The sequence below is a fragment of the Prionailurus bengalensis genome, chromosome X (assembly GCF_016509475.1).
Source record: "Prionailurus bengalensis isolate Pbe53 chromosome X, Fcat_Pben_1.1_paternal_pri, whole genome shotgun sequence".
NCBI lineage: Eukaryota > Metazoa > Chordata > Mammalia > Carnivora > Felidae > Prionailurus > Prionailurus bengalensis.
The window spans coordinates 72137624-72164433 of NC_057361.1; the positions used below are offsets into that span (position 1 = coordinate 72137624).

A 26810-nucleotide genomic window follows, 5' to 3' on the forward strand; every position below is an offset into this window, starting at 1 on the left:
TTTTGAAACCAGTCTCTTCTCTCCATCTCTACTACACTGCCTTAAGATGCATGTTAAGTCTAATAGGATAATGAACTACTAAGAGTCAGTAGTTCATTTGTTTGATGTAAATGATGGCATAACAATCATGTGCTAAGCACTGTTCTAAGAGATAAGAATAAAAATATCTTATCCTTGGGGCGCCTGGGTGGCTCAGTCGTTTAAGCATCCGGCTTCAGCTCAGGTCATGATCTTGCGGTTCGTGAGTTCGAGCCCTGAGTCAGGCTCTGTGCTGACAGCTCAGAGCCTGGAGCCTGTTTCGGATTCTGTGTCTCCCTCTCTCTCTGACCCTTCCCTGTTTATGCTCTGTCTCTGTCTCTCTCTCTCTCAAAAATAAATAAACGTTAAAAAAAATTAAACAAAAAATCTTATCTTTAAGGTGCTCCCAGTATAATGAAGGCAATTATAAGACAAATCCCAAGTCCAGGGATAAGAAAAGAGAAGAGGACATCATTAGAGTACTAAGGGAAGGTATCTAACTCAGCTTGGGGGGGTGGGTGGGGGGAAAGGTGGAGTATAAGGAATGCTCTTCAGAGAAAGTGATAACATTAGCTGCTTTTACTTATTTTTTAGATTTTTTAAATGTTTGTTTATTTTTTGAGAGAGAGAGAGAGAGAAATAGAGTACAAGTGGGAGAGGGGCAGAGAGAGGGAGACACAGAATCTGAAGGACAGAGCCCAATACAAGGCTCGAACCCACGAACCATGAGATCATGACCTGAGCCAAAGTCAGGCATTTAACCAACTGAGCCACCCAGGCACCCCAACATTAGCTGCTTTTAAAGGATGATATCTAGTTAAGTAAGCAAATAGGAATATTTCAAGTAGAAGGGCAGCATTTGCAGGGATACAGAGGCAAGTAAGAAAAGTATAGGGAACCACAAACATTTCAGTGTTAAATGACAGTAAAATGAAAGCAGGGAGGAAAGAGAGATGAGCAGGCACAGGCCAGATCCCAAAGCCTCCCATGTCATGTTGAAGGGTCTTATACTTTATTCTGAAGTGATATAAAGCCACTGAAGCTTTTCACAGGGAGGAACAGAGCTAGATCTGCAGAGTAAAAATATCTCAATGTGTAATTATTTCATAAATTTATTTTTTCTTTTATGTCCTCCTGTAGACTCTAACCTCCATAATAACAAAGACCATAATTGTCTTGTTCTCGGCTATATTCCTAATGCATGGGACACAGAAAACAACTAATACTTGTTGCATAGATGGCTGAACAATGGAAGCATTTTGTGCATGTGAACACTGGAGACAAAAACAAAGAATCAGAACCTCTGATTTAGGAGGCAAAACAATCTCCTACCATCAAGGTGCTTCTTCCAAATCAATGCCAGAATTAATAAAGTAGCAAACCTAATCTTGTTATTTACCCACTAATTATAGTCCAAACTCCTTAGCGTGGGCACAAAAGGATCTTCAGGATATACATTCTCCATGGGATTCCAAAGTATCCAATTACAGTAATAACTGCAACTAGTTAACATGTATTGAACTCTTACTGTGTATAACAAATGGTTCTACCTGCTTTATCTGTTAATAATCATAATAACCCAATAAGGTATTACTGTCATGTCCCACTTTATACAGAAACTGGAGCACAGAGAGGTTAAATAACTTTTAAATCTCATTCAGCTAGTAAGAGGGGGAACCCACAATATAGATCCAGGTCTATCTGACTTTAGAGTCTGCACTGTTTACCTCTCTCTTCGTACACAAAGGCAAAGTCCATGTTTTACTCATTTCATTATTCCCATAGCAACTAGCATGGAGGTTGGAGGTTAAATGTATAGAATATTATCGCTACCATTTGCAAAGGAGAAATGCTAAAATCAAGAAATTCAGCAATTTGCCTACAATGACCAATGGTAGTTAAGATAAGTACCTCACACTTGCTCTAACATATTATTTATTACTAACTTCTGAGTATCTGGGACAGATATAACACGTATAGTTATTCCTGACATCAGGAAAAAGATAACTCTAAGAAATACTCACAGCAGGAATTCTAGTAAGTGAGACAGCTGAAGTACAAAAGAACACTGCTGAAGTAATTAGATTCAGACTACTGGTTACAGACATATCTGGTCCAAGGTCATCCATACCTTACCCTAGTATCAAATATTGTACTGTTAAATGGCCAAATCCACTTTATAGGAGTTTTACACAGCACAGCTGCAAAGAAAAATAAAGCTACTCAACAAGAGCATTCGGTATTCACAGAAACAGTTAACACAGGGGTTCAGTATTAAAGTGACAGGGTATAGAAAAGACTACTGAGACCTACGTCCTCTGAAAATTAAAAAGCAGAGCCAATGGATAATATAGCAAAAAGAGCACAGTCAATGTGGCTCTCAGGAAAAGCAAATTAAACAAAAAATAAAAATAAGATCTAGCTGAAAGTAAGTATGGTTACATATTTTAGATTTCTTCTCTTAAAGTTTGTACATTACTTTGACATGTAATCACCATACTGAACTCAATGCTATGATCATTTATGTTTCTATAGCTTTCCTTAATGAATGGTGAACAAAAGCACCAAAAAGACTATCAGTTTTTAATATTCATTCATTCATTTAACAGATAGCTACGAGTGTAATGGGTGATAAGAACCTGCTTAGCTTCTGGACATATAGTAGAAAGATTGTGCCTTTTCTTACACAGAACTTACAAACAATCATATAAAGGGACCTGACTCAGGGGGCTAGCAAAGGGTTCTTATGTAGTCTGTGGGATCAGAAAATAAACTTATACCTTAGACCTCAAGCATGAGTAGTTCTTAACTACATGAAAGGGGATGACAAATATACCAAATAGAAAAAGAGGGAGAGGGAGGTAATCTAATACCATAACGAGACAAACGTAAATTCTTGCTGATTTCTTTATTGATATTCTAATTATACTTAGAATAAACAATTGTTTAGTCAACCGTGATTCCTAAAAAGAAATATATGCTGGGGGCACAGGTCATGATCTGGTTTCGTGAGTTCGAGCCCCACATCAGGCTCTCTGCTGTCAGTGCAGAGTCTGCCTCAGATCCTCTGCCTCCCTCTCTCTCTGCCCCCTTCTCCACTCTCACATGCACTCTCTCTCTCTCAAAAATGAATATTAAAAGAAAGAAATTTAAGCTGGATATATCTAAATATAACTTCAATATTCTTCCCTCAAAAAATTATCCCTCTCTTTAAATTTAAGTCCTGACAAACTACCTCCTGCTACTCTCTTGAGTATTTGATTTTGAACATCAAGGTAGTGTTTGGAAAAGAAAAATTAGCTAGAGTCAACTTTAATCAATGCTAGCTTTAGTTATTTATAGAGACTATAAGACTTGACAGAATGGGATTTTTATTAAAAATGCAAAAAATTACTATAAATTTGGTAATTATTAGTGAAGGTATGAATTTACAATTTTTAAGTATTGGCTATCTCTTTTTTTTTTTTAATTTTTTTTTTCAACGTTTTTATTTATTTTTGGGACAGAGAGAGACAGAGCATGAACGGGGGAGGGGCAGAGAGAGAGGCAGACACAGAATCGGAAACAGGCTCCAGGCTCTGAGCCATCAGCCCAGAGCCTGACGCGGGGCTCGAACTCACGGACCACGAGATCGTGACCTGGCTGAAGTCAGACGCTTAACCGACTGCGCCACCCAGGCGCCCCATGTATTGGCTATCTCTTGAATAAAACTTTTAAAGATCATTTAAACAATACACTATAGTGAGAATATTGTAGATATCAAGAATACTATAAATGCAGGTCAAATTTAAAAACTGTTCTACTACTAAGGAAGTAAATAATTATGGCTTGGAATAAATTTTGAAGAGAATCACAAACAGAATCCAAAATGACTGTATCTTAAACAACCAAGAGGGACAACAAAAAAACATTCCTTGAAGAATTGGAGGTCTAATATAATAATAATAAAATGAGTAGTGTAAGTAGACACTTTGCTATTCCATTCATATCCATAAAAGTAAACACATTCAAGTTGTTCAAAAGTTTTTTGATTTCTCACTGGGACTGAAGTTTAACCAATATATAAGAATGGTCTATATTTGAGCATATAAAACAATTTAGGATAATTTATTTATAAATATTAAGGAAAAAGTACTAAGTACCTTTTTTTAAACGTTTTTCTTTAATGTTTATTTTTGAGAGAGAGAGAGAGAGAGGAAGGGGCAGAGAGGGAGACACAGAATCTGAAACAGGCTCCAGGGTCTGAGTTGTCAGAGCCCGATGTGGGGCTTGAACTCACCAACAGTAAGATCATGACCTGAGTCGAAGTCGGACACTCAACCAACTGAACCACCCAGGCACTACTCTAAGTACTTTTATTAACTCAGTCAAAGCATGTTATATACAGGGGAGGAGACTGGGTGATTACTACAGAGCCCATCTAACTCATTTTACAGATAAAGGGACTGGTCCAGAGAAAAGTGACTTGCTCACTGTCATTCATGGCAGGGATAGAGTTCCAGGTCATCTCTCATTCGAGGGCTACCTGACCATGCATCCTTAAGGAGTTATTAGGCAATAATTATTATACTTGAGGTCTTTCCATTAAGACATAAAAGAAAATGTTAAATAAGTAGCAGTCCACTGTTTAAAATTCAAGAGAGGAAGGGCCTAGGTGGTGGCTCAGTTGGTTGAGCATCCAATTCTGGCTCGCAGCTCAGATCTTGATCTCAAGGTTGTGAGTTCAAGACCCGTGTTGGGCTCCATGCTGGATGTGAAGCCTGATTAAATAAATAAACAAATAACTAATTGAAATAAATTAAACTAAACTAAACTAAATTCAGGAGAGGATTTTGATGGCTGTGTAGTAGGAGGACCCGAGGCTTCTCTCATTCCCTGAACACAAATAGGGAACTATCATATCATTCTGAATACCTAAGAAATTGAACAGAGGAGTGACAGAACAAATTCCACAACTAGAGGGGAAGAGGCCACATCGAGGAAGAAAGGAAGTACAAAGACATGGTTTGGGGAAGAAGCAGATCGCAAGTGCTGTGGAGGGGAGGAAGCTGTGATCATGGAGAAAGGCAAGAGAAAAAGAAGAGTACACAGGAGAACACATAAGCAGGACACTTTCCCAAAGTCAATGGCTGGGAAAATGAAAGGGGTTGATTTTCATGAGTTTTGCAGCCAGCCAGGCTTAAAGACTGGCGTTTTAGAGGTCTACAGGATTAACTGGGATAGAGCCCTGAGAGCACTGGCTTATTCCTGGAGAGAAGGCAGGCATCCAATCCAGGGGCAGACAGCTCAATGTGAGGATCTCTTAAGGCACACAGGAGACTGTTCTCTCCTCTTGGAGCGCATCTGTGAGAGGTGGCAAAAAAGGACCCACTGGTAGCCATTGCCTTCCCCTGACGTCAGCATAGGCACAGAGACACCTCCTAAGGGCTTTTCATCCTGACACTAGCTGTTTAGCTAGATTGCTCAAAATCCCACACCACTGCCTCTGTGTGACTGCCCTTCTTCCAGAGACCAGCTCAAGTTCCTGCCACAGCACTTACCATAGGTTTGGAGTTTTAAAACTCAGCAGGCTTAGCTGGGATGAAGCCCAAAGTGCACTGTGCTCCTCCAGGCAGTGAAGCAATCCAGAGACAGTATGAAAATGATGATCTGAAAAATGCCTGGGACATATGAACAGAGATTATTTGATCTTCTGGGAGTGCTTCCCTGAGAGCAGCAAGCACTGAGACCCTTCTCTGAGGACAAAGGAGCTGGCTGGTGCCATTTCCTTCACCTGCCCCTCAGTATAAGTAAGTTTCAATAAAAAGCACAGCTCCAACAGTGTCTGCCTAACCTTCTTACACCAAGTGCTACCCCGCTGCTCTATGCTCACTGCTGCTACGGCTTTCTTGGCAAGTGTGCCAAAGTCCCAGCACAGCAGGCCCCTTACCCAGAAGACTCACAGGAACCCTTGCAAATACCACATTTCCTGAACAGAGAATTCTATAAGGTGTCAGTTTATAGTAGAAGCAGCAACAGGTCTCATTTAACAAGCAGACCACAGCATATCTACTTAAAACTCACCACAAGCTGGCCACCGCAGGTAAGTAGAGCCTCTGTAGACCACTGGCCTGAAGGACAGAGCAGCCAAAACACAGCATCAGAGTGCACCCAGCATACACCAGATATGCTCCTGAAGCACCAGGTGTTGGACACTATATGACCTCTTCTTCATAAAGCCACTGCTCTCAGAAGAAGGAAACATAACAGGCTTTTCTAACACAGAGAAGAAAACAGAGACTTGGACAAAATGCCAAGATGGAAAAATCCATCCCAAAGGAAACAATAAAAGGTCATGGCCAGAGATCTATGCAAAATAGAAAAACTAATATACCTGAATAAAGAATTTAAAGCAACAATCATAAGGATGCTGACTGGGCTTGACGAAAGAATGGAAGATTTCAGGGAGATCCTTACCACAGAAATGAAAGAGTTAAAAAACAATCAGAAATGAAAAACGCAGTACTGAGATAGATTCTAAACAGACTAGATGTAATGACAACAATGATAAAAGAAGCAGAGGAACAAATAAGTAATATAGAAGACAGAATAATGGAAAACAGTGAAGCTGAACAAAAGAGACAAAAGCATTATGGATCACAAGAAAAGACTTAGGGACCTCTGTGACTCTATCAAATAATATCCAGATCATAGGAGTCCTGGAATAAAATGAGAAAGTGGAGTAGAAAATTTATTTGCAGAAATAATGGCTGAAAACTTCCTTAATCTGGAGAAGGAAACAGACATCCAGATCCAGGAGGCACAAAGAACTCCTATCAAAATCAACAAAAGCAGACAAACACCAAGACATATTGTAATTAAATTTGTAAAACATAGCTAGAAAGAAAAAAACTCATCAAAGCAGCAAGAAAAAAGAAGTCCCCAACTTTCCAAGGAAGACCCATAAGGCTAGCTGTATATCTCTCTAGAGATTTGGCAAACTAGAAGGGAGTGAAATGATACATTCAGAATGCAGAATGGGAAAAACTGCAGCAAAGAATACTCTATCCAGCAATGCTATCATTCACAATAGAAGAAGAGATAGTTTCCCAGACAAACAAAAACTAAAGGAATTCGTGATCAGAACACCAGCCTGTCAAAAATATTAAAGGAGACTCTTTGAGTGGGAAGGACAAACCTAAAGTAACAAAGACTAAAAAGGAACAGAGAAAATCTTGAGAAACAATGATAAAACAAGTAATAAAATGGCACTGAATAGATATCTCTAAATAATTACTCTCAATGTAAATGGACTAAATGCTCCAATCTAAAGATATAGAGTGTCAGAATGGATAAAAAACCAAGACTCATCTACATGCTTCCTACAAGAAATTTATATTATATCTAAAGTTACCTGGATATTTAGAGTGAGGGGATGCAGAAATATTTGCCATGCAAAAGGAAGTCAAATGAAAGCCAAAGTAGCAATACTTGTATCAGACAAAATAGATTTAAACCAAAGACTATAACAAGAGATGAAGGGCACTATATCATAAAAAAGGGACAATCTAACAAAAAGATCTACCAATTTTAAATATTTATGCTCCCAACTTGGAACACCCAAATATATAAAACAATATAAAGACTCATTGATAATAATACAATAATAGTAGGGGACTTTAACACCCCACTTATATCAATGGACAGATCACCTCAGCAGAACATCAACAAAGAAACAGTGGCTTTGAATGACACACTGGACCAGATGGACTTAACAGATATATTCAAATCATTTCATCCTAAAGCAGCAGAATACACATTCTTTTCAAGTGCACAAGGGACACTCTCCAGAACAGATCACACACTAGGTTACAAATCAGGCCTCAACAAACCCCAAAGTATCAAGATCATATACCATACATATTTTCAGATCACAACACTATAAAATTGTTGTCAATCACAAAAAAAAAAACAAAAAAACCCACACAAATACATGGAGGAGGCTAAACAACACACCGCTAAACAATGAATGGGTCAACCAGGAAATCAAAGAAGAAACTGATGAAACAAATTAAAATAAAAACGTGACAGTCCAAACCTTTAGGATGCGGCAAAAGTGGTCACAAGATGGAAATATATTACAATACAGGCCTACTGCAAGAAGCAAGAAAAATCTCAAATAAACAACCTAACCTTACACCTAAAGGAGCTACAAGAACAACAAAGCATAAAGTCAGCAAAAGAGAAATAAAAAAGAATAGAGCAGAAATAAATGATATAAAAACTAAAAACAAAAACAAAACAAAACAAAACAAACTAACAAAAAAGCATTAGAACAGATCAATGAAGCCAGGAGCTGCTTCTTTGAAAAAATTAACAAAATTGATAAACCTCTACCCAGACTTATCAAAAAGAAAGGAGAAAACACCCTATAAAGTCACAAATGAGGAGAAATAACAACAGACATGACAAAAATACAATTATAAGAGAGTGTTATGAAAAACTGTGTGCCAACAAATTAGGCAATCTTTTTTTTAAGTGTATTTATTTATTTTGAGAGAGGGAGAGAGAGAGAGAAAGAGCAGGGGAAGGGCAGAGAGGGAGGAAGAGAGAGAATCCCAAGCAGGCTCCACACTGTCAGCACAGAGATCAATATGGGGCTCAAACTCACAAACCATGAGTTCATGACTTGAACCAAAATCCAGAGTCAGCCACTTAACCAACTGAGCCACCACAAATTAGACAATCTTTAAAAAAAATTAGACCCACAAATTAGACAATCTTTAAAGAAGATTGGCCCACAAATTAGACAATCTTTAAAAAAAAACCAAATAACCCAGGTAAAAAATGGGCAAAAGACATGAATAGACATTTTTCCAAAGAAGACACACAGATGGCCAACAGACACATGAAAAGATGCTCAACATCACACATCATCAGGGAAATAGAAATTAAAACTACAAGGAGATATCACCTCACACCAATCAGAACGGCTAAAATTAACAACAGAGGAAACAAGAAGTGTTGGTGAGGATGTGGAGAAAGGGGAACCCTCTTGCACTGTTGGTGGGAATGCAAACTGGTGCAGCCACTCTGGAAAACAGTATGGAGGTTTTTTAAAAAGTTACAAACAGAACTACCTTATGATCCAGCAACTGTACTACTAGGTATTTATCCAAAGAATAAAAAATACTGATTTGAAGTGACACATGCACCCCAATGTTTATAGCAGCATTACCAACAATAGCCAAATTATGGAAAGAGCCCAAATGTCCATCAACTGATGAATGGATAAACAACAGATAGATAAAGAATATGTGTATATACACACATGCACACACACACACACACAATGGAATACTACTCAGCCATAAAAAAGAACAAAATCTTGCTGTTTTCAATGACATGTATGTAGCTCAGTCAGATAAAGACAAACACCATTTGATTTCACTCATATATGGAATTTAAGAAACAATATATGAACATAGCAGGGAAATAAAAGAGACAGGCAAACCAAGAAACAGACTCAAGTATATGGTTACTAGAAGGGAGGTTGGAGGATTTAAACAGGTGATGGGCATTAGGAGGGCATTTGGTACACTGGGTGCTGCATGGTTAGTGATGAATCACTAAATTCTACACCTGACACTAATATTGCACTTTATGTTAACTATCTGGAATTTAAATGAAACCTTGGGGGAAATAAAAACATTTATAGCTTAATGAAAATAACAGAAAACAGAAAACAATAAAATTTATATTGACTCCAGTAGATCTGGAAGGTTCACCTTGATAGGGGCTTAGAATGAATTAAGATCTAGAGCCCTCAGTCTATCTTGGAACACTGGCTAACTCCTGAACTTTACATTTACAGATCAGTGTTTCTTAGTGTCATCTAAGGAGCACCTATATTAGATTCTTTTGGGGTGTTCCTCAAAACTGCAAATTCCACAGCTCCATTCTAAGCACAGTATCCAATTTCACTCTGTGAGGGTGAGGCACAGAAATCTCCTTTAAATAAACAAAACCAAAACATGTTCACCTGGTGATTCTCAGGCACATTAAAATTTGAAAATTACCGAAGTTTGGTCTTTAGACCCTTAGTCCTCAGCTCTCTGTTGCAACTGAAATCTGTAGCAGATCATAAAGAAGATTTCCTCTGTTCAAAGTCTATAATAAAAACTAAGTCAATGTTAAGGTAAATTAATGCTATTATTGTACTAAGGTATCCATTAAAAAGAAACAAATAATATGAGCCATGTAACTTTTTCATGTCACTAAGAGCAACAGGTACACCTGGAAGGGACCCCAAAAAGGTAACAGGATCTGAGTAAATAAGTACGATATAAACAATTCATTATCAGGCTTTCCATCATGGGAACACATTCATGCTTCAATATGAATGTATAAGGAAAAATGACTCTAAGAGGATTAAAAATTCCTTCATCATCCTCCACAAAGTAATTCATGACCCAGAATATGAATATCCTGGGTCTTCAAAGATAGATTTTTCAGGACAGATTATCATTTTTCATTTATGTAGTACCTTTGCATTAAGGTGCTAAAAGTACTTTACAAGCCTTTAAGCTGTGTGTCTATATCTTATACTAGAGAATTATTTTCTAAAGCAAAGTCACTGCTTAAACATTACATGTTTTAGACTTGAATTTCTCTCTACGATATCTCAAAATACACTGGTGTTATAACTAGTCTATAAGAAATTATGCCACTTAGACTATACAAAATTACTGTAAAATTAAACAGCTTAAATTTTATAGTTTTAAGCTTCCTGATGAAAATATTAAAGTATTTTATGGCCTGAACAATACTATTTCTTTATATACCCCTAAAAAAGTCATACAAGAGATATAGGTTTGTAGATGCTTAACACGTAACTAGAAATAAAAAAACATAGCAATTTAAACAGCTCCTAAAACTTCATCCCGTTTTAATGTAAAACCTAGAAATCAAAGACTACTACTTAGTGTAATTCAGACAAGAGTGTATCTTAGTAACTAAATAATAAATCCTAGAAAAATATAATTGAAATGTAAAAACATAGAGATAAATACACATCCTCAGCATTTTTTAAAAGCACGTAAATTCTTATTTCAATCCTAAGCCAGTCTGCAGGCCTAAAATGATTATAAAAGAATTTATCCTCAGGTAACAGGTCAGCATAGTTTAATGACAACAATCTACCTAAAAAAAAACATTAAAGTGTCTTCTCTTGGGAGTGACATGCATTATCAGCAGAGATTAATTTGATGAGTCTTTAGGTGAGCTCCATTTTTAAAAATGCAATAGCAGAGGGCTTTGTTGTCATCTGATAAAAATCAATTAGAGGAGGTAAGGCCACAAGGAAAACTAACATCACTCACCACCCACCCCGGGAGGCTGAAATGATTTGTCTTCCAAGCTTGGATGATCAGGAGCTATAGTTACATTGCAGGGAAATTAATTTAGTTTCTCTATATTCTGAACTTTCTTTGTTCTCGAGGGTCTAAACACAAATTACTTTTAATCAAGGTTGATATGTTATTAATGCCAAGGACGATCTTTGAAGAATCATGTTTTTTTTTTTTTTTTTTAAATTGACTTTAGCATTTTTCACCCGTGCTTGGGGTGTGGCTATAGGAATGTAACTTATATCATCCTTACTTTCTGGATTCTTTGTCCACAACAAGGCACTGGACTGAATGGCGAAGACAATAGATTCCACCAAACACAGCACACATCCTGGGAATAGAATAGGAAAGTGTGAATTAGGATTCTTGAATTGAACATTAAGGCAGCATTATTTTCTTTTAAATATCTTACATTTAAAACCTGATCTTACAGAAAAAGGATTTTGGTAACTTGTTATTTTCTCTGCCATGGAATTAAGAATCCCTCAGAAGATTAGTAATTTTGATGCATCAAGAGGTACTACTGTTAATAACACAATGTGCAAGCCTAGAGTTATGACCAAGCCAAAAGTGTCCCTAAGCGAAGCGAAGCTATTCCCTCAAGCCACCTACTAACTTCCTAAGATACAAAGGCTACAAGTAGCATCAAGGGGTAATGTATGAGACCCCCAACAGAAGTGACTACAGAGAAGTGTTAACAAGGAAATAAGCAGGGAAGACTGTGGGAGATCCCTGGAGATTTTGCTTACCATAAACATAATCAAAACTACATTGGAAAATGAAAACTAGAGCAGTAAGCACATGAGTTAATGTTGCAGAAGTTCTAGGGAGTTTGCTGATCTCATGAATCTAAGGGCTTGGATTCTGATGTCCACGTAGGTACAGGAGAGGCCTTAGGATCCAAATAAGGCAGGGAGTAGAAAATGAGATATTCTCTCATAATGTCTTCATCCTTAAAGGACTACATTTCAGTGAAAAGGTGATGGGGGAAAATCCACTTACTATAAGAGGGAGAACACAAAACCTGTTTTATCTAAAGCCTTGGGTAGAGGAAAATTATACCTCTGTATTTATAACCAATGGTCTGTCCTCACACAGGTGGGGGATTTGAAATCGTACCACATGATCCAAGAAACCCTTAATAAAATACCATGAAAAGTAGCTCTGAATCACTAGTACCTCTAGAGACTTGGTGGAAGCAATTGCTTTAACTTTCTGGAGTGATACGAGGCCACATGAAATTGCCACAGATAGAGTCCCCTTTTGTTGAGTTTATAATCTAGTATTATACAACAGATGAAGAAAAATACCTTACCCTTAGTGAGAATTAACTGACTCAACAAATGGTTTGGGGTAGCTGAAATATGGGCAGTCTTATGGGGACCGCACCCTCTAACTGCACAGTTGCCTTAACCTTTCACATTGTATAATGGGATACTATAAGCAAATTAAATGAACTCCATCCTTATCTATGAACATAGATAAATGGCAAAAACATAAAAATTGAGTGATAATAGCAAGTTGGGGAAGAATACGTCCAGAGTGATATCATTTATAACAAGTTTCAAAACTTCATCTGCAAAATACTACTATATATAATTTATGGATACATATATATGTACTAAAAGTGCAGATACATTTAAGGGAATTACAAACACCAAATTCAAGATAGTAGTTATCTCTGGGAAGAGAGGGAGTAAAAGTTACCCCAGAAGTTTCAAATGTTCAAGTTTCTTAAAAAAATATATTGAGAGCAAATATGACAAAATGTTAAGATCTTACAAAACTGTGAATGGTGATATGGGTGATCTTTATGTTATTCTCTGTACTTTCTGAAGTGTTCTTGAAATATTTCATAATCAGATTATAATGAAAAATATAAATGAATGATAGAGATAAGTGGCATTCACTATATGGCATAATACTTCTATTATCTTTCTAAATTCAATTCATTTTAGTGAACATGACCAAGCTAGTTAGGATAGGTCAGGTAACAATTCATTCTGCTATAAGACAACATAGAATTTTTTTTCCATTGAGAAATTTAGAATACAAGAAAATGCACATTAGAGCAAGCAAGAAGAATTTCATGTGCTTAAAAACCCTTTAGAATGCAAATTTTACCCAGGACACTTGCTGCAAGATATTCTCCTTTCTTGCTAATCTTGTTCACCAGTCACATACCAAATTATAGAATGATATTTATTAATTGTTCAGGTATACCTGGTACTATTTGAGACACTGTACTCAACAGATCCTACAGTGGGTTAGAAAAAAATCATCTATTAGACTGTTTAGCTATATTTCCCAGGCAGTATTCTACCTCCTATTGTTGGTAGGGGAATAGTGATACAGTGATATTGACGTGACTGAGATAATCAGCCCAACCTTCACCATTAATTTCCTGCTGATACTAAAAAAGGCCACATGCACATGACATATTACTGGCACACTAAAAATAAATAGGCTAAATTAGGCTAAGGTCCCAAAATGGAAAATCAAGTTAAAAACTACACAATCAGCATTCTCATTTGCCTGGGGATCTTTTTGTTATGTATGTAGCAGCATCAGAGTTTCCAAGTTCCTGATAAGCAGCTACAGTTGAGTTGTTACCAACTGACCTATAGTTTTTCATTTCAGTCATACTGGTCCATGTTTTTACTTACACACACACACACACACACACACACACACACACACACACACACACATCAATTACCCCCCTCAGGGAAAAACAATTTTTAAATATCTTCCCACATTCCAAGAAAAGCAGGGGATCGAGTTCAGAATCAGTAAGAAGTTGTATAATGTTAAAAAATCAAAATATTAGGGGCATCTGCGTGGCTCAGTCGGTTAAGCAACCGACTCCTGATTTTGGCTCAAGTCATGATTATCACCGTTCGTGAGTTCAAGCCCCGCATTGGGCTCTGCACTGTCGGTGCAGAGCCTGCTTGTGATTCTCTCTCTCCCTCTCTCTCTGTCCCCTCCACTGCTCATTCTCTCTCTCTCTCAAAAAATAAATTTAAAAATTTTTTAAAGATTCAAAATATTATGTCACAGACTATTGTGGCATTATCAAAAGCATGAGAAATCCTCTTAACTAAAATTAAGGGTAATTTTTTACAAAGACCTGCTTTCATTATATATTATACTATAAAATACATTTCTACTTTAGTATATATTATCAAGTATCCCTTTGTTTGAAAATTAATTTCTATTAAGTTTTAGGGTAAAAGAAAGAGGCCTCTGAAAAATACAGTTAAATATAAAATGAAATAGAGGCAGCTATAAATTTATTTTAGTAAGAAATCAACAAATTGCCTGGTTTTCAACATGATTTAATTAATAGTGGACATATATAGAAGGAACACAAGAATGTAAAAGAATGTTAAGAATTGGTTTGTGTAGATGATGGTGAATATTACAAAGGAAGAAGTCCAATAATCAGATACAGTCAGAATCCAACCAATTTCCTCTTAGTTTTAAACAAGAACATAGGAAGTATTTTGTGCTCTTGGAAAGAATTACTTGATATCTACCATAAATTTATGCAACTGCAAAGTGTATAATTGCATATATATATATATATATATATATATATATATATATATTTTTTTTTTTTTTTTTTTTCCATGCCGCTTCTCATTGGTTTTCCATTCCAGTCATGCCTGTTAGGGAAAAATATGTGTGGTTCACAATGATGGCATTTGTTTTCTCTCACATCTGTGTTTTCCTCACATACCTTTATGTCCAAGTGACAAAAACCAGTGGCTTTGTCACCAACTAGACCTCAAGACCTAACCTTTACTGCCCACATGCTTGTACTCACTGACCTTTGTCCCACATTTTTCCTTAAGCTCTTCTTTCCATCTTATGTCTTAACTCAAGCAAAGGGAAACCAAAACTACCCCTCATGCCATAGCGACTGCCCTGAGAACACCTCTAGCCAGCCCAGATCAGTTTGAGTGCAACCCCTGACTTACACCTGCACAGATGGACTATGGAGTGACCTCTAGAATGACTGACAACTAACTACCTTTACCTCTTTATAATACTAAAGTCTCTGCCCAAGTAGAAGCATAAGCCTCATTTCCATTCCATACAATGTATGTATAGGCATGTTTCTTTAAGGCCCGTTTGCGACCTATGTCTGCCTCTACAGAGGATGACAAGTCTTCTCTAAATATTCAACCTTTTTTTTTTAATTTAATATTTATTTATTTTTGTGAGAGAGAGAGAGAGAGAGAGAGAGAGAGAGAGAGAGAGAACGAGCGCAGGGAGACACAGAATCTGAAGCAGGCTCCAGGCTTTGAGCTGTTAGCACACAGCCTGAGGAAGGACTCAAACTCACATGAGAGATCATGACCTGAGAATATTCTAAATATTCATCCTAACCATAAATAAAAGGAAACCATTCACATTTGCTCCAGGAGTCCTTAGGGCTTTGGAAGTTTCCCATGATCTTATTTGCTCCTCCCTTTGTATGACAACTTACCTGGTCTGTGACTCACCAACGAGCAACCTTGTATTTGGTTAGTTTGAAAAAAATGCAGGGGAAAATGAGAAAATTGAAGAAAACAAATTTTGGCTGAGAGCTATTTGCTGGCAATGAGTCACTGAGGACATACTGGTGGCAATCAGTCTCAGAAAAAACATGCGTGAGAGGCACAATACCAAGCAGTATTTTGAGAGCTGCATTTAAATCTCAAATTACAGGAGCACCTGGGTGGCTCAGTTGGTGGAGCATTCAATTCTTGATCTCAGGGTCAGGAGATCAAGCTCCATACTAGGTATGGAGCCTACTTAAACAACAAAACAAAACAAAACAAAAAAACACATACTCAAATAGACATTTACATAGAAGTTAGGAAATAACAATTGGCTACACACAGGTCTTTGGGGCAAAAAGCCAATGACAACAATACAAATAATCGTCACAGCATTGAGTACTCACTATATGCCAAAAGCTTTAACATGTATTAACACATTGCATCCTATAGGCAGAGTTGTACAGACTTGGAAACTGAGGCAAAGAGAGGTTAAGTGACTTGCTCAAGGTCATTTAGTAAATGGTATTGCTGAATGAAAACTCAGGCAGTATGGTTCCAGTGGCTTTCCTGTTAAGGATCATACAAACTGCCTCACTGTCAGTATCATTTTTTTTTTTTTTTGGCATTATGAAAGAAAGCAGCATGGAGTCAGATGGTCAAAGTTACTCTCTAATTCTTCACAAATTGCAAAGATTATTACAAAGAATAACAATATCTCAATTTCTACACATTTTAACTCACAAGTACATGTTTATTCTCTATCTGTACATATTAAATGGATTATGAGTGCTTCATTTTGCATAGAACATAAGTTCACAGTAGGAATAACCATGGAAATACTCACCTTTAGAATATTTAGAGCAAATTATGAATACTTTTCAATCCATGTTTTAAGAGGTAATTTATAAAGTATACTGGCAAACTAGAGATTTCAAATAGAAAAAGGCAAACACTTTACCATGAATTATTTGGAGGTAATAAGGATCCACAAGACATGTTTTTTTCCAGTGCATTAAATGGCAGCCTAGTGACCTAAGAGTTAACACAGCTTTAATGATGGACAATTAAGCCACCAACAACAGTGAATAATACTGAGATGCTAGTTATGCCCCAGCTTTGGTGTAATTCATACTACCCGTCCTGGGGTCTAACATAATGCCTAGCAAGGTAGCTCTGTACACCTACCTTAGGGTACTATGGGGCCCAGAGGCAAGCAAGTATACATTTTATGGGATTTGCCTAAAAAAAAAAAAAAAAAAAGAAAGAAAAACAAAACAAAAAAACTACAAATAGTATATTTGTAGTTTTTATAAAATGTCACTACAAAAATACCTTTGAAATACTTTACCAAATGCTATTAAAGGTCTGTTAAAAGAAAATTCCAAGTGACCTATCACTGTACTTTAGTGACAACCCAGATTAAGTTGTACTGGGAAAGCAGAAATTCATTTAGTAGTAATTAAGACAACTGAGCTTCAGTGATTGCATCTATGTATATAAAGTTCAACTGTTTTATTTACTTGTAACTATACTGAGACATATACATTTATCAGAGTACTATATTTAAAACAACATTGAGTTTTCTATCATGTTTATCCAGTGTCTGCTGGCCAGAAAGATGTATGTGGGGAAGCCTTCTTGTATGTGTATGTTTATTTTTATATACTTAAATACACAAGCATAGTTGTAAGATATATTATGCAGCATATAGCATGTTTATGGGTTACAAACTTATATTGCATATTTATATTACATCATGTTTACTGGTTACATATTTATATTTCTTAGTCATGTGTTTACTTATACTACAATCCCTTTTTTTTCCCCTTCTTGGTATTTGGTATCTTTCCTCTAGCAGGAAGTAGGGGGAAGGGAAGTATTATTGTTGCTGCAGTTGGTCTGTCTCCTGGGAATGTGAAATTGGACAGCTTCATTTCTATTCCCCTACTCAAGATCCCCTCTGCAACTCAAGTGGTTGTCATCCAACTCAGCACAGACTTCCTATTGGCCCAGAACTAAGTGCTTTCTTAAGAGCAAGAGCTAAACAATAGGTAATGACTCCTGTAGCCTCAGGAAACAGTTATGTTCATAACACTCCCAAGCCACACCTCATTCCTTGGTATAAGTTCTTAGGATTCATTACCTATGAAGTTTTAGACTATTCAGCAAGACCATCAAAAACAAAAATTAAAAAAAAAATCTCAAATGAGTGGTCCATTACAACATGGCCTCAATGACAGTGATCCGGTATGTTCAAATTGGCAAGCCCTACCTGATATTGGTCATGGTGATAGAACCCAAAGGAACTTGTTTGGCAAGCAGCAATCACCAAAACTATATGGTCAATAGAAGTTAAGTGTATAATCTCAGTCATGATGTACAAATTATATAGAGATCATCTCTTGAAGATGGTTGTGAAATTAATGTGATAATCTATAGACTGAGATTGCCTAGGTGCCTATGTTGATTCCCCTACTTACTACCTGTATAACTTAATACTCTGAGTAGGAATATCTAGATAGGAGGGCACTAGTTTCTGACCTTAAAAAAGTTAACATGGACCTGGAAAGACACAGCACTGCTGATAACTCAAGAAATTATATGTCACGAGTATCTGAGTTCAATGGGGAATTTGATGCAAATTTCACACTCTTGGAAAAAGTTGTGGACAGATAGATCACCCTTTAGGCATTGCTGTCATTCCTGAAAGGCATAATCATCATGCTTATCTTAGAAAAAAACTGTCAAAAAGCAATACATAGCCTTCAGAAAACTCACTCCCAGAAATTGCCTCTATTTTATAGATCTAAGCCATATATCTAGCTTCCTCTGTTCTTGGTGACATTCTGTAGATGATATATTTTTTTTCAGCTTTTCCAGATCTCCTTAAATTTAACCTTCTATAGGAAAAGTCACAATAAAACTATGTATTGTATGACAGAAACAGATCTTCATTAATAACTGTACCAGGGACCCTAAATTAATTAGTATAAATTATAGAATACAAGTCATCATTCAATCTTTTTATTTTCACTCTTTAGTTCCCTTTATTTCTTTTGGGGGTGGGTGGGTGAAATGAGTGAAGGGAATTAACAGTATACCTAGTGTGATAAGCACTGAGTAATGTATAGAATTGGTGAATCACTATATTGTACACTTGAAACTAATATAACACTGTAGTTGATTATACTGGATTTTTTTAAAAAAATAAAAAATCATCATTCAATCTTAAAAAAAAAATAAAGCCTTCCAAAAATACTGGAAGTCAATTGATATGCTTGGGTCACAACCTAGGCTCTGTATCTACACTTCACATGTAGAATGGCTCCCCTGTACGGATGTATACCAGAAACCCTATGTTAACTCAATGATTCTCCAATATAGCCTATTGCAATCAATGGAGCTTTTGATGGAAAAGCACTGTTTCTGGACTATTCTTTAAATATACTATAAGCTCTTAATGAAACTGAACATTTTGGTCTGAACACACAGGCTAACACCTTCATGTTTTGTTTTTTGTTTTTTTTTTAAATCTGTCACATATCTACTTAAGCAAATTAATTAATTTATTTATAGTTATAGGTTATTTATTTTGAGAGAGAGAGAGAGAGAAAGAGAGAGGGCACACACACAAGTGGGAGAGGGGCAGAGAGAGAGGGAGAGAGAAAATGCCAAGTGGGATCCGTGCTCCACGCTGAGCCTGACACAGAGCTTGATCTTATGACTGTGAGATCATGACCTAAGCTGAAATCAAGAGTCAAAGGTTAACCAACAGAGCTACCAAGGAACTCCAGGCAAATTTATTTAAAAAGAGATCTTTCAAATTCAAAAGAAAGCCCTAGGTTCAAACTTTTAAGATATAGCAAAGAAGTCTATAGTAAATCTACTTAGGCTCTCCGTGACATTTCTTTTGGTTAATTTATTTTTTTCTAACTCTTTCTCTGATTTGACATTCTGTACATGATCTATTCATTTCTTATATTAATAATTCTTATTTAAGTCATTGATCCACTTGCTGTCTAGTCTTCAAAACTCAAATTGTACAATAACACAGGTAAGTAGGCATCAATTCTAAATCAGGACAATAATATACTTTTATTTGTAATGCCCTTCATGACATATAACCAGTATAGAGTGGGTCTTTCTGAATGCAGACACAAGAATACCCAAAGCTAATGTTTTCCAAGGTCCACATAATAACCCACTTCATAGGTTGAAAAATATGTGCAGATCCATCTACTTAGAGATATGGTCACTTATGCCATTTTCCTGCCTTCTCACATTGTCTTATGAAATAATCCTCCAACTAATAATCTTCAGCTCAGTATTTTACTATCCAGAAGTCCTCAGTGTCAACTATAAATTGGGAAGCAGCAGCTCAGTGTTACAATGCAGACTGTCCAAAATCATTTTAAAAATGTTAAAAAAAAACAACTGTAAACATTTCTTGGGAGAGCCTACTGTAAAAATCTCCCCATGCAAATAAGAATTCATTTAAACCAGATCTTTTTCCCTGTGTTTAAACTAGATCTCTATGCATGACTAAATATTATCCCCAATCCCATTGGTGAGAGGACATTCTTTAAGTGGTCTTCGGTATAAAATCTTATCAAAGGCTTTCTGAAAATCTAAATGTTCACTGACTCCTTCTTCACTACTTATTTACCGCCTCAAAGAACCCTGTCAGATGGCTGATGTATAATTATCTTACAAAAACCAGGTTCTTTCTTCTTGTAGGTTACATGTTCAACAATTTCACCCTTTAGCTATTTATTAAAAAATTAACTGTCAGGTCAAATAGCCTTATTCTTCTATGGTTCCTGGGCTCCTTCTTTAAACTGTATACCCTCTATACCTTCTCCATACCCCCCAATCAACTGATTAACTGCCCCTCCTAGGGAAGGGGCAGAAAGAGAGGGAGACACAAAGTTTGAAGCAGGCTCCAGGCTATAAGCTGTCAGCACAGAGCCCAATGTGGGGCTCCAACCTATGAAATGCGAGCTCATGACCTGATCCAAAGTCGGAGGCTTAACAGACTTAACCACCGTAGCACCCCAGACTATCTTATTTTAAAGTCAATTGGTTTGGGGCGCCTGGGTGGCTCAGGCGATCATGTGTCCGCCTCTTGATTTCAGCTCAGGTAATGATCTCATGGTTCGTGAGTTCAAGCCCCACATCAGGCTCTGTGCTGACATTTAGTCACCAATACTTTCATTTTCCCCCTCCTTGGTTGGCATGTATCAATTTATACAGTGAAGTAATATGAAGGACAGTCATTTGTGTTAGGCAAATCCTAGGAAAGACCTGCAAGCATTCTCAATTCAAAGGTTAATGGTACTAACCTCGAACGTGATTCACCTAGGGCTATGTATAAAACTGGAATTGCTGAATCAACCAACTAGCCACCCGCTCTACACTAGCTGCATAGTAGATGCAAAAGTAAAAGATGCACAGACTTAGCCCTCTGTTAAGTACATGAGAAAAATGATATTATTAAGTGTAACAACTGAAGAAAAATTAAAGACTATATACTTTGTGGTAGAGACTAGAAGTATTACAAGGGAAATGAAAGAAAAGAGAGATCAACATGTGTTGGAAGAGTAGTTACAGCATGTCAAAAGTAGAGGAAACCTTAAAACAGCTAGACCAAGTTCCTGAGAAGTTAAACTGCTTGTCTAAAAACATACAGCTTCTAGCAGCCAGAGGTAGTGGAAGATCTGATGGCTGGGCCTGTGTCAAGCCTCGAAGACGAACAGGTCAGACTGCTGGGGTTGGTTACAGCTCCTAAAAGGTGGGAAAATATGAGAAAGTGCAGAAAGGTAACAGTGTGCACAGATACCAAAATAACTGAGTGGGTGTACAAATGGGAATGACAGGAAGGAGCTAAAGGATAAAATTATTACAGAATAGGCTAAAAGGCAGGTGTTTGTATCTGATGTGACAAATAAGAGAATGCGACTGGAAGTGCCATGTTGACGCAGATAGTGGGAACAGGAGAGCAGCTAGAGATTATAGTCCTGACCATGGCAGAAGAGTAGAAACTCAGGAAAGCAGAACTCTAAGAAAGTGAAAAGAAATAACACAGCAGTTAGGACAAAGTCAAAAGTTAACCACAGATTTAGTAGGCTGTTGGTTTAGGAGAAGAAAAATACCACTGGAATGCTTGTTTCCTTAAGGGGTACTCAATTTATAGAGTAACTCAAAATCCAAATCTAGACTTCTGATGTGATATATACATGGCTACATATCATGGTTGCTAACTATGAGTAATATAATGAAGATGCATTTTGGAATGGCTATAAGTTTTTTAAAACATCAGTTTGGCGAAAGATATCATTCTCTGACATGTACAAATGAAAATTGTCATTTACCTATTACAGCAAGGAGTTACCAACTGGATATCCATGCAATAAATCTACTTGTAGATAAGTTTTTTATTACCTCACAGTTTAAAAGAAAAAAGTTACTTTAGCATAAATAATCTGGATCTCTGGCTTCTTTGAAGAAGAGAAAATCTGGCAACACTAGGCCTTCAATTAAGACTTAGGGTCACATAGCATCTTCTCTCTTTAGATGTGTCCTGTGCTCAATGTTATCCATGGTTTCTACTGCTGCAACCATCTCCTTCCAGCGCACTTCACTTCCTATGACCTGCCTGATCCCTGTAGACATCTGTCATTGCAATACCTATGACTCATTTGTTCAGTAAGTTTTCTTTTATATTTTGATTTACTTTGTCACAAATGTTCTGTGTTGAACAACTATTATTCAGGATGTTGTACATAAAAATATTAAATATAGATTTTCTAGAAGAAATCAAAGACAACAAAATGCAAATGTTAATTGAACTGGTAAAATTCTGAGCATCCACTCATTTTATTAGCTCTAGAACATGTGGGAAAAGAAAAAGGAATTTGATGTTCTGAGGTGGCCACAATTTATTTTTTTGAAAACAAGCAGGGTGTTTCCATTTCAAACTGACTATAACAAGTAACAGTGGTATCTTGGGAAAGCCTGTGAATCTAGATTTACCTCAGCTTTGTTTTTAGATTTAAAAAAATCTACCTATGAAATGAGAGCCTGTGATAAATAAAAATTTAAAACTTATTGTGAATTCCTCTTATTAGAATACTAACACATTTATAGTTCAGTTAATAACTATTTACACAGAATTACTCTTCATACTTTTCAGACATTTGGTAGAGTTAAGAAATTAACAAATACAAATTTGAAAAATAAGCAATGGTCATTAATGTGAAATTAATATCTAGGTCTGCCTAATGACTACGAGTAAAGACAGTTTTCCTCACTTGTGAACATGTCTTGCTTTTGTTAAATTAGAGGGGAAAAAAGGCACCTTAAAATATATAAAATAATTAAATTGCACATTAATTTAAAAAAAACAACTTGTTTTTTAACTTCACAAAGTCTTAGATATTTTTTCAAAATTCACTTTATTGTAATAGGCTCTGAGAGAGTATAATGCTTGACTGCACAAAGCTATGGTTAGAGCTTGTTTTTAAGTATTATCAACTATACAACATGAATGCTGGAGACCTACCATTTCCATACATGCAACCATAAAAGAATACAAAGCTCAGCAGCAAGGAAATTTACCATTTGTCCAACTGTAATTAAAGTTAAAAAGAACATGGGAATCTATCTAAATTCTTCCTGAGAAACATGCAACACTAAGTCTATCATGAGATATGACTTTTTTCCGTAAGTTTCAAATATTAAACTGCCATTTCAATTACTTGTTGATAACAAGATCAAGTAAATTTACAAAAGCAACCTAATACCCATCTAACACATTACTGAGATAATTGTGTATTTTGGAGTATAATCTAACTGATGCCATTAACCCCAAAAAACATTTAAACAAATAGAATTTTAATTAATCGAGTAGTGCTTCCAGTGAGTCAGATTTTACTGAAAGAGCAAACCAACATTGAACTCAATTTCAACTTTGCCCTGGTACAGCAAATTGTATCAGAGATAAATTAACAGTTATGAAAAATTTTGGCTGGTAAAAGGCCAAAAAAAGGCTATCCTACATAGCCTTTAAAAAAGCAATTTCAGTGCCTATCAAGGTAGAAATCAGCAGTTGTAATTTTTTTAATACAGGTACAAAACAATGGGATCCATTAATAGCTGAACTTTTGACAACACTATGCATGATGATTTATTAGTATATAATTTGATTATTCTATTAATTCTGATTACTGCTTTGGCTAATAAAGTGAAGGTCACTTCCAAAATAAATCTTCATTACATTTCACAGAAAGTAATTGCCTTCAACTAGCTGTTTTCTTTAATTAAAAACTAATGTAACAAGAAAACAGACTTCAGGGTTATCACGTCTGTTGTTCCCACAAGAGAAATAATGTGTGGATGTAATTGTCCCAAGACAAATCCAACAAAACAGACAGTGTCCCTTCATCTAATCTCTGTATTTTCAAAATGGAAGAACTATTTTATATGTATTCATTTGTAGTAATTTTGGAATTATAAGAATAAAAAGCCAACTGTATTAAAGTTTTAGAATTTGAAAACATAAAGAATCTCTGAAAATATTCTCCAAATTCATGAATGTAAAATGTAAGGTGATATTTTCATTTCTAAAATTATGCATGTGGGATCCTATATATGAAAAATTAACAGTAGGTCTCTGTCTTAACCAAAGTTTCTCCTAAGAGTAGCAAGAGACTTTCTCTGCCTCTTAAGATAAATACTAGGCACAGGGCCCTGACAGCTTTGGAGGGAGATCACAAGAAAAATGAAAAAGGCTCATGTTAATATGTTATTATCACTTAATCTATTTTTACACACAGAACATTCTGTGTCCTAGATTTAATGCTACATTTCATTTTATTTTTTAAAAAGTCCTCTAGACATTCAGCTAAGTTCCTATTATCAAAACTGTTGAATTATACAACCATTATCAAACCAATAAAGGAAATTAAGGATGATGCATATTTTCCCACAGAAGTAAAATACTAACCCACAAGTATGAATCATATTTTGAAAGCTAGAATGCTTGAATGTAAAAAATTACTGGGGTTTAGCAATGCTGTAAAGAAGCAGGTAGCAATGATTTCTATGCTCACCAATGGCCAAGATTGATATACCGTCACAACTTCCACTCCTGATGAACTTGCTCCCTCTGTCCTGGTCATATTAATCTTTCTATATCTCAAAAGACCCTACCTTGGACCTCTATCACAGTTCCTGCTGCCTAGGAAGCTCTTTCCTCAAAACTCCAAAGGCTTATGCCTTATCATCATATTTTAGTTTCACTACACTCAAATACCACCCTCCTACATGGCCTTCCCTGACAATCACAGCATCTAAATGGATAACTCCCTACTCAAGCCAAGTCACTTCCTGCAATATCACTCTATATCCCTCCCTTCCCTCCCCACCCCTCCCCTCCCCTTCCCTTCACAATACATATCACTCTTGTAAATATTATCTTTCGACTTTCTGAGAGGAGCTAAGATGGTAGAGTTGGTAGAGGACCCTAGGCATGCCTGGTCCTACCAGCTCATCTAGATAAATTACAAATCATTCTGAATACCCAAAAAATGGATCTGAGGACTGACAGAACAAGATGCACAATGAGAGGGAGAGAAGAGGCCACAATGAGGAAGGTAGAAGGTGTGAAAATGTGATTTGGGGGAAAAAAGAGATCTCTGGTGCTGTGGAGGGGAGGGAAGGACAGAGGGAGAGAGAAAAGAGCACATAGGGGATCACACTAGGAAAACACTTCCCTAAAGCCATGGACTGAGAAAATGAGAAGGGCTAATTATTGTGAGGTTTTGGTTTTTTTTGTTTTTTTGTTTTTTTGTTTTTACAATCCCAGGGCTCAAAGACTGGAGTTTTAGAGGTCCACGACGTGGCCAGGTGTAAAGCCTGGTGCGTGTTGTAGTGCTCCTGTGGAGAAGGAGGGCAGATACCCTGCAGGCATACTGCATGATCTGAGGATCCCTTGGGACACTGGGACAGGTGGTTCCCCCTTCCTGGAGTACATCAGAGAGAGGTCACATTGCCTCTCTAGGGACAAAGGGGCTGGCAGGTGTCATTTCTCTCCCCTGCCCCTCATCATAAACTAACTTTAATAATTAGCAAAGACATTGAATCAGTAATCAAAAATTTCCCAACAACCAAAGTCCAGGCCCAGACAGGTTCCCAGGGGAATTCTACCAAACATTTAAAGGAGAGTTAATACCTATTTTTCTCAAACTGTTCCAAAAAGTAGAAATGTAAGGAAAACTCTCAAACTCATTCTACGAGACAAGCAATAACTTGATTCCAAAATACCTTGATTCTGTGCCAACAGCTCAGAGCCTGGAGCCTGCTTTGGATTCTGTCTCCCTCTCTCTGCCCCACTGCCACTCGCACTCGGTCTCTCTCTCAAAAATAAAATAAAAACATAAAAAAAAATCCTCAACAAAGCAGAGATAGAGGGAACATACCTCAACATCATAAAGGCCATATACAAAATACCCACAGCTAATAAGCTAATAACATCCTCAGTGAGGAAAAACTTAAAAGAGCTTTATGGTCAGGAACAAGAGAGGGAAGTCCATTCTTACCATTGTTATTTAACATAATACTGGAAGTCTAACCCTCTGCAATCAGAAAACAAAAGGAAATAAAAGGCATCCAAATTGGCAAAAATAAAGTCAAACTTTCACTATTTGCAGACAACATTACACTCTATGTAGAGAACCCAAAGATTCCACCATAAAATTGCTAGAACTCACACACAAATCAGCAAAGTCACAGGATACAAACTCAGCGTACAGAAATCTGTGGCATTTCTATACCTAACAATGAAGCAGCAGAATGA

At 36.7% G+C, this 26810-nt stretch overlaps 1 protein-coding gene across 1 annotated transcript in view; it reads right to left on the reverse strand.

The window, feature by feature from the left end:
* The window catches only part of CHM (CHM Rab escort protein), a 260707-nt gene that overhangs the window by 95268 nt on the left and 138629 nt on the right, over positions 1–26810 (reverse strand). The window contains exon 9 of the mRNA XM_043570858.1: positions 11659–11736. Within this exon, the coding sequence (XP_043426793.1) occupies positions 11659–11736 (78 nt within the window). The remainder of the gene's footprint in view (positions 1–11658; positions 11737–26810) is intronic.